At 34.9% G+C, this 10,292-nt stretch overlaps 1 protein-coding gene across 1 annotated transcript; it reads left to right on the top strand.

The window, feature by feature from the left end:
• The first annotated feature begins 7,735 nt into the window (after positions 1 to 7,735).
• On the top strand, positions 7,736 to 9,883 carry LOC122035117. The gene has a single exon (XM_042594508.1). It carries the CDS (start codon positions 8,602 to 8,604, stop codon positions 9,574 to 9,576), a length of 975 nt encoding a protein of 324 aa, XP_042450442.1. The 5' UTR covers positions 7,736 to 8,601; the 3' UTR covers positions 9,577 to 9,883.
• The last annotated feature ends 409 nt before the right edge of the window (positions 9,884 to 10,292 follow it).

The raw sequence follows: 10,292 nt of genomic DNA on the forward strand, positions 1-10,292 counted from the left end.
AAAGATTTGATATCTTTCCTTATTCGTAGATTGAAAGGAGATTTTAATTTTAAAGATAATTTTTCTTTTTGGAAATCATCCACATGTTTAAAAGAAAGATTTTAATTTATAAAATTTCCTTTTATAACCAACCATGAAAGGATAAATTATTAGAGGAATTTTTATTTTAAAATTTCTGGAAACAAATTAGGAAGTTTTAATTCTTGTTAAAACTTTCCTTGTTTGGGATTATGAGGTGGTCGACCATATGATTTAAGAAAAGGAGTTTGATTTTAATTAATTAAAATTTTCTTTTCATGGCAAAGAAATTAAGGAAGGTTTTATTTAAATTTTTCTTATTTGTCAAGACCAAGAATTATAAAAGAGAGGGTAGGGGTGCCTTCATTGCTAATAACTCTATTCTATTCTCCTCTTCTTTTCCTTGGTGGTGTGGTTGGCCCTTCTAGTTCTCCCTTCTCCTTTTTCTTTCTTCTCCTTGGCCGAAACTCTTCATCCTTTGGAGTTTGGAAGGTGGCCGGATATTGCTTGGAGAAGAATGAGAGAAAGGAGACTTTGTTTCTTGCATGCCTTGGAGCTTGGTGGTGGTGGGCGAACCTCTACATCCTTGGAGGAGTTTTTGGTGGCCGAAACATGGTGAGGAAGAATAAGGGCTTGGGTGGTTCTCATCTCGGTAGATCGTTGCCCACACAACGTCTGAGATAAGAAGAGGAATACGGTAGAAGATCAAGAGGTCATTTCATACAAAGAAAGGTATAACTAATAATTATTTCCCGCATCATACTAGTTTTTCTTTGTATGAATTCCAAACACAAGAGGCATATAATTCTAGATTTTCGAAGTTGTGTTTTTTTTTATTTTTTCGATCTTGTGATTCGATTATTTTTTTAGTTAAACCTAATGTTATTTTAGGAAATTAAATATTGAATTTCGTTAAGAGACTTTGTCGAGGCAGTGGTGGATGCTCCCATACCCAAGAAGGTCATGTGCCTCACCATGTTTGACCTGGGAGCTAATTTCCGAAATAAATATTTAATTGAATTTGTAACATAGGTAGATTTGGATCAATAGTGTTAAGTTTCGCTTGCGATCCAAGTCTAAAACATTAAGAACAGATAAGTTAAATTTGGAATCAATAATGTTAAGTTCCATTTTATGATTCTGAATTTAATTTCTAAAGAACATAATAAATTGTTAGGAAAAGTTCGACACTTGTATAAAATTTTTATACAGTGGAACCGGTATGATCTTCCTAGGACCAACCAACAAAATGTACCACTAAGTGCACCATAACTGTGAAAAAAGATGGTGGAAAAATTCTTTCCGACTGACACAATGCCAGCACAACCCCTTCTTCAACCTTTTCTAATTCATCTTCTCGTAATGACTTTGCACACACTATCTTAAAATATTCACACAAAATAATAAGTGGTACAATTACCTTTCTAGACAACACACGATGAAGAACAATTTGAAGAAATTGTTCAATTATGATATGACAATCATGACTTTTTAGACCCATAATTCTACAACGTCCAACATCCACGCACTTTGAAATGTCAGATGACATACCACCAAGGACATGAATATCTTTCAAGATTGAACAAAATATTTTTTTTTCTGCTTTGATCATACAAAAACATGCGGCTGACAAATATTCTGTACCATCTTTTTGAGTCAGTGACCATAATTATTTCATAATGCCTAAACTTTTTAAGTCTCTACGTGCGACAACATTATCTTTGCTCTTGTTAGAATCATCCAAAAGTGTCCCCAGAATGTTATCGCAAATATTTTTCTCAATGTGCATAGGATCCAGATCATGTCTGATCAAATTAAATTCCCAATACAGTAAACTAAAAAATATGCTTCTTTTTCTCCACATTTGTTCGATCGACCTGCTTTTACTCATACAAATGGTTTTGATGCATTACTCTTATCATAAACCACATTTCTATTTTGGGTCATTTGTAGAACCTCGATCCAGACAATGATTTCAAATCTAATTCACGTCGCTCTGGCTTGTCGTAACTTGCCATTGTTTGAATTTCTGCTTCTAGGGGTAAGAACCGACGATGTCCTCTAAATGACCATTTTTTGCCATGCTTTAAGTATAATATATCTGTCTTATTAGCACATGTTGGACATGCATTCTTGGCATATGTGTTCCATCCAAACAAACATCCTAAACCAGGAAAGTCACTAATGGTCCAAAGTAATGCTGTCCGCATTTGAAACATTTCTTTTTTTGCACGCATCATAAGTTGCAATCCCATTTTCCCACAAGTCTTTCAATTCAGTTCATAAAGGATGCAAGTATACATCAATGTCATTTCTTGGTGCTTTTGGACTAGGAATTAAGGTGGATAGAATTATTGAATGAGGTTTCATGGATTCCCAAGGTGGCAAATTGTACAACATCAGAATAATAGGCCAAGTACCATGCGAAGTACTTTGAATTTTAAATAGATTAAACCCATCTGTAGCAAGTCTCAAAGGTACATTTCTAGGATCAAATGCAAATTCATGATGTCGTTCATCAAATGCCTTCCATGCTGGTGAATCAACTAGATGTCTTAGATTCCCATCCTCAACCCGTCCCTTAAATGCCATGGCATACTTTCAAACATCTTAGATGACAAAAATAGTCGCAGCAATCTTGATTTTAATGGAAAATACCAAAACACCTTGGTCGGAGTTTTCACTAAAAGCCACTTTTTCCCACTTTGTATGTGATTTCTTGGGCTGTTACGATAGGTTTTTTCATCTTGAAAGGTTACACACTTTGCAAGTATGTTCCTCTCATCCCCCCCTAATAAATCATGCGATCATTTGGACATGCATATATTTTTTCGTAATGAAGTCCTAATTTAGAAATTATTTTCTTTGCCTCATAAAAAGAATTAGGCACTTGTGCTTCAAGAAGTAGCACTCGTCGAAGAAAATCCAATAGCACCGTGAAGGATTTATCACTCCATTTCTCACTCACTTTCAACTGAAAAAATTCAACAAGAAATGTCAATTTAGAAAACTCAGTACATCTGGCATATAGCAGTTGTTTCCCTTCATCTATTAATCAATAAAAATCTCTTACATTTGACTCCATTTGCATATGACTTGTCGATGCACTCGAGTAATTTTCATCACTTACAAATGAACCTTCAAGCATCCCAAATGCTTCAACTAATGTTTCTTGTGCCATGCGTATATGGCTAGTCATCTCAGTAACGTGTTCCAACAAAGTCTGAAATCCACTGCTCATGCTTTCGTGAGACATTATAGGCGGTTTTTCTCCATGATAATCCCAACTATGATAATCTCGTAATATATCATTTATAATAAGATGTTCATGTATTGTTTCACGATTATGATTCAATGAATTTATGCATTTGTAATAAGGACACAATTTCGTGACTCCATGAGTTGAATCGATAAATGTGAAACGTAAAAAGTGTAGTACTCCTACCCGATACTCAAGACAATCACGAGGGCATTCCATCCATGCTTTCGGCATTATGCAATCTTGTTCAAATATTTTTAAAATTTAAAAACTTATATATTAACAAATAATTCATCAAAAATTAAATAATTTAATAAAATAAATTTGTAACGTTTTCAAATATATATATACACTATTATTCAAAAAAAATATATACATTATGAATTTCATGTTCAATTACAAAACAACCCCCCTAAGAGAATAAAATTTCATCTACAATCAATAACATGAGTCATCAAAATAGAAAAGCAAACTTTGGTGCATGTTATAGTTATAAGAGATCAAATCATATAAACCTGTAAAATAATAAAACTCCAAATTTTTTACAATTCAAATCAACAAAATACATTAATTCAATATTCAACTACAATTGTTAATTATTGGTCTAGATACACAATAAATAGATAAATAAAAAAGACTTCAAAAACTAAATCATCATGTTCTTAATTGAAATTAGAAAAGTTTGAACTCTAAAAGTTAAAATTGCATACCCGAACCAATTGATTTGTGACATACGAGTTTGCTACCTTCTTTTCTTAGAGATTCTAAGGCTGATTAGAGGAGTTTTTGTGTGGTGAAAGATACTATTTAGAAAAAAAGTCATAGTCGGCGTCGCGCGGATAAAGAATTTAAGGTTTTAATCTTTTCGTGGCCTACTTTTAGATGCAGTTCCAAACAACATCTAAATATATCTATTGCACTGACCATCTAAAACTCCTGCTGAAAGACATCTGTTGAAGCGGTTCTAAAAATCGATCCTACAAGAGGATTTAGCCACGGTTCTTCAAACAATGATATATTGCAGCGGTCCTCTAAAATCACTTCTGAAAAGCATCTGTAGAAGCAGTTATAAAAATAGATCGTACAATAGGATTTAGCCATGGTCAGAGACCGCTTCAAAATATGATATATTGCAGCGGACAAATTTGGCCACTGCAAATCGTCGATATTAGGATCAGTTTTGTAAACCGTTGCAAAAGGCGATTTATAGTAGCAGGTTTTGCACAACCGGTTCAAGATATAAGAACGGGCCAGCGGCTATGGGACCAATTTAAAAAACCGGTGCTAAAACCGCCATTTTCTTTTGTAGTGCCTTTGGAGCCGTAGCTGTCTCTTCTTTGAGTTAGTTGAGCTTTAGACACTATAAAATTAATCAGGTTTATCAGATGGAATAGACCGATGGAACATACAGCTAGATTCACAAAACATATAGTTGGATCTAGATAGATCGTAGAACATGTAATAAACTTGGTGAATTTACAATTAATAAAGTTATATAAGAATTCTTTAATTATCTATGAATTTATTTTTATTTAATTGTATTCTTTAATATTCAGACAGATGAACTATAGCGATCTCCTACTTGTAGGGAGGTATTTGACAAGACACGTAAGAAAAAAAATGACACATATGTCGATTATCAATTGAAGACATTAGAAGTAAAAATATAAATTTGAATACCTTTAATTATTAACAATGAATAGATTTTTTTAGTTGAATATATATCTGATATAAATATTTTTTTATTTAAATAGGATGAAATGATTGTTAAAGTTGCACATGCGTCTCAGCCTGCTATAAAGGGAGACAAGGCGTAAACTCTATCCACCGACTAGTTAAATGAAATTTATTATAATGTGCTCGGTGGAAGGAAAAAAGACCTTCTCCCTCTACAATCTGGGCTCTCAGACGAGAGTTGTATATGATCGTGTAATGACTCATAGAGCCAGGGGTTGTCTGAGGAGATCATTTACTAAAGTACAAGCCTTAAGGGAAGAAACCTAGATTTGAAGAATTGACTCTCAACGTTAGAGCAACAATTTGAAGAGTCTCGGTAAGCCCAAATGAGATATGAGCAAATTGGACGAGAAATGCAAGAATTCATGATACGAATGAGTCAAATGTTGTATGATTTTGACTATTAGGAGACTTAGGACTCTTACCATACTGATCAGTAGCTGCGCTAACCTTTAACTCATTATTTTTTATTTATCACTCATGAAAGATGTAAAATAGATCTATTATTATTTTTTATATTAAATGCATCTCTAATTATATTACATCTTTTCAAGAACATTATAATAATGATATATTCTATATATCACCATCAACAGATATTCAAATTAATATTCAAATATCTTTTTTTTAAACTTATAAAATTATTGTCTAGCTAATATTTTTTTTATTGTAATGTTCACCTTATTTAGTTTACATTCAATTTGATGATCGTAATTATGATGATGTATTACTTTCTATAGTATTAAATATTACTAACTAGTTTTGAAGTGAGATTGGATGTATTCACTAGGAGATTTTATTATCATTATTATTGTATTTGGATTTATTAGATTCGTATGTTTATTAGTGAAATTTGAGATGTCTTGAATATTCATCTTTGTTTGATTGAATTTGAGATGTTGTTGGATTAGATTTGAAATGTATTATTTGTTATATTGTTTGTGTATATAATGTGAATACGTGGATTTTTGAATGAGTTGTAGTGTTATAAGATTGTTGTTTGTGTGGATTTGTAAATGACATGTGGAGTTTGTATAGTTTATTACGTTGTATTGTTTGGTTCTATAGTGTGAATTTGTTGTGAAAATTATTATTTATGATGGTGTGTTGATTGATACTTTATATATAAATAGGGAAAAAAATAGGGAGTGCTATAGAACACAATTTAGTGATGGATATTTCCAACGCTAATAGGTTTTTTTGGGACAGTTGGGATCCTCTGGTTTGTAATTTATGGATCAGGAGATGGTCCATTGCATGAGTACCATTGATTTGGGTCGGATAGACTCCATTTATAAATAGATGGGGTTCATCTAAATCAAGAGTCTAAAAAAATAGATCATCCTCTAGTCCGCAAATTACGGACTAAAGGATACGTGCTCCTTTTGGGATGGGTTATTTTCAGATACATCAATAACTTTTACGGCTATATATTCATCTTATATTATCTAATTAATAATAATAATAATTCATAATTAATAAAATTTATTCGTTCTAATAATTTATTTTAATAACTGATTTATCCTAGTACTAATTTAAGTTGACCGAGACATATTGGATATCTCTCAACGATATCTTAAACTGAATGAATCTTAATTAAGGGAAACTAACACTGAGATAATTGTAAGATATATTCGCTTTCGAAGGAATCCAACTCTGACTCATGCATGAAGCTGTTCGATCACTTGGAGTTCATTGTCACCCACCTTTTGATTTGGTCCAAGGGAGTTGTTTAGGATTTGTTCTCTCGTTATTTAAATACGGCGCTAAGGAATTGTTCCTTCTCTTGTTTGTTTCTAAAAAGGTGAGATCATTTACGTTTGCTAATTTGACAACGTCCTCTCTAAAATTCATCGCTGACTTGACCTCTAAAACTGACTTAGTCAGAGCTGATATCATAAATTGTCATTTCTTGTTCTCCCAGACTTAGCTTCTAAAACTGACTTTGTCAGAGCTGATGTCAGAAATTGTTATGTCGTGTTCCCATAAATTTAGCTGAGTTGATAAATAATAGAATGATTGCCACATAAAATTTTAAAATCAAATTTTGAAATTGACGGAGTGTAAATCTTGTAATATATGTAAACTCATCTCATCTATCACTTGCCGTTCTCAATTATCATAATTTACTTTTTTTATCTTAATCCTAAGATGATCTGACGAGAATACTAGGATAATCGTATTCACCTATTGCCACAGAAATTGTCATGCCGTGAGTAAACATTTTCTGTTGTTCATGTTGTCACAAGTTTTCCAAACCTGCTGGCTCACCGTTATTTTCCAAGCCAACTTGTAGCGGATCCACCCGGAATTGGACTTCACTCACTGGATTCCTCCCGCTGGACCGTTGGACGCCGGTGCTTTTAAAAGCACGCGTCAACCCGAACCAAGATCGTCGGACGTCCCACTTGTCGCGCTGACACCGTCAGTTGGATCTCGTCCAATCGCCCGATTCGGTTCGCACGATCTCGATCGTACGTACGGGATCGATCCGTCGGTCTTAAAGGCCATCGAAGCAGGAATATTTATGAAAACACCTGGTTTTTTATATAATTATTTATAAAGGAAAAAGGGTTGTCGACTCGAGCGGATTCGGAACGTTAGGAAAAGGGCTTTGTAGGAATATTAAATAGTACTGGGGGTTTATTTGTGTTTTTATTCGGCTGTCTTCTTCTCGTGAAATAAATAAATATATATATACATTTTGTTGTTGAATTTTCTTTTATTTTTTAATTCTAATTTTTCTTTCGTCCATTTTCTCTCCTCGTTGTATCCTCTTCTCTCCCTCGAGTTTCCATTCTGTTGTTTCGGAGAAATTTTAGGGTTTTTTCTGAGTCCCGTCTCGCTTGGTTCGGTCGCGATCTTTGGAATCTAGTCCACAGCTGGCAAGAACGAAGTTTCCTCCGGATTCAGCGAGATTCAGGACTCTCTTTGGGGAATTTTATCTTCTTCTTCTTCTGCCGTGGTTTTGGTTCCGGGTCTGGACTTGTTGGTTCTTCAATTGATTGCCATTGGAAAAAAGGTGGAATTTTTTTGATTGATAGCTGGGTTTCTTTTGGGCTTCAGTGTTGCAAAGGTTTGACAAGGATAAGGTTTATTACTTGAGGGGTTGTAGTAGTTCTAGAAGCTATAATTCTATTTCACTTCAAAGGATAAGAGAAGAGAGACATTGTTCAAGTCCGAGTCGATCTTTGCTTTGTGATGGTTTGTGTTCATCTTGCTTCAGGTATTTGGGGCAAGTTTTAGCTTTTGAGCTTGCCCTTTTTTTGTTTTGTTTTGTTTTGTTTATGATCCATAAGAATGTGGCAAATGTTGGAACCCTATTGTTGTCTGAAAGTTGGGACCTTTCCAATTGAAAGGTCATATCTTCTGGTTAACCGCAATTATATTGCTCTCTGATTTCGTAGAGATTTCTTCTTACTTGTTCTTCTGCATTGCCTCCGCTTAGTCCTAGAAGACGATATAGGAGGAATACATATGTTATATTGTCTGTTTACCAGTGTTTCATCCTCATCCCTTACATATTGGTGAGGAATCTCAAGACCAACAAGAACCTGCATTGGAATTTAGCTTTGAAGATCTTGTCCATGAAGCTCTTAGGGTCAGTTGAGTGTATTCACCACTTAATGATTCTCCTTGGACTCAATGTATTGCTGTTTGCATACGAGTATAAGGCCCAAGCACCAGGTGCATCTGCTGCGAGTTCATTGAATACACTTCTTCAGGATTATGCTTACCGTGCTCTGGTTCGCCCCATCACTGGAGTTACCTACAATGGTACTGTCCCTATGAATCTCACTGGTATGAGGATTGCAGCAGTAAGACTCAGGAGCGGGAGTTTGAGAAGGAAAGGAATAAGCTATAAGGAATTTCAGATCCCACTTGGTCTCATTGTGCAGCCCTATGTGGAAAGGCTGGTATTGGTGTATCACAATCTGGGTAATTGGTCGTCTTTCTACTACCCTCTTCCTGGCTATACCTATCTGACTCCTGTTCTTGGACTACTTGCTTATGATGCAACAAATTTGTCCGCCATAAATTTGCCAGAACTAAGCATTGTGGTTTCAGGGTTATTCATCTCTATTAATTTCACAAGCGTAACTCCTGTTCGCAGTGGTGCCATAGCTAGATGTGTGTGGTTTGGTGTAAATGGCACATCTAATTTACAGGAATTGGCATCAAGCAATACCTGTTCTTCAATATACGGCTTAGGCCACTTCTCCATTGTGGTTGACTCTAGCGAGATAGCTCCTTCAGAAGCACCTAGTTTACTGCCAGGGCCAGGTCCAGGGCCAGTGCCTAGCCCCAGTGGTTCTAAGAACAGCAATTCTAAGGCATGGAGAATTGTTGGGGGTGTCGTTGGTGGTCTTGTGGCTCTAGTTGTCTTAACACTGCTTGTTTTCTGTATACACCGCGCTAGAAAGAAAAAGAAGATGGTACAGTTGGAGCAGCATGCAGATGCAGGAGTACCTCTGCAAACAGCAAGGATTGGAAATACACCGATTCCTGTGGCTTCAGGGACTCGGACACAGCCACTCCTCGAGAATGAGCTTGTCGCTTAATTGATATTGCTTTTGCCAATTATGGAATCACTTCAAGGATGGAGCATCATGAACTAGTTGGAGACTGTCTTTTCAGGTGTTTCATATGTAAAGAACCAGCAGCCTGCCATTGCTGTATTCTACATTGTCTTGCATTGGTTGAGATGGGGTTAAACTTTCATCATAGCTTGCGGTATCCATTCTTTCTTGTAAAGTTGTTTGTGTTCAAATGGTTCCAGTCCTTATTTTTTCACTGTTCCAGTATTTTGTTGGTTGAAATATCTTATTGCCATGTAGAAAACCACCAAGAATATGACATTTGTTGCAACTGGAGATTTTTCTATTGTTGGCTGTCATGCTTAGAGAAATCTTGCTAATAAATCTGAGTTATGATTTATTTCATTTTGCACTGCCCTATTCAAATAGATATGCTTTTATTCTTGACAAATCTCTGCTCATCAAACTAGCAAAATTTCTTGATAAGATTGTGATCATTTTTCTCTTGAGGAGCTTTGTTCTTCATTAGTTCATCATGATATCGGTTTCTGATTTTGCCAAATGCTCATAGCTCGTCTGCATGTCTGACTTAACCATTTGCAGTTTTTTTTTAAAAAAAAAAACCATAGGAATATTTTTTAAAAAAGAGATAAAATTATAGTATTATGACGGTGATAAATTAAAAGTTAAAATGGTATAAATTAGTCTTTTCAGTACATTTGCTCAAACTTTTCATTCTA

Source organism: Zingiber officinale, chromosome 11B, assembly GCF_018446385.1.
Source record: "Zingiber officinale cultivar Zhangliang chromosome 11B, Zo_v1.1, whole genome shotgun sequence".
In the NCBI taxonomy this organism is placed as follows: domain Eukaryota; kingdom Viridiplantae; phylum Streptophyta; class Magnoliopsida; order Zingiberales; family Zingiberaceae; genus Zingiber; species Zingiber officinale.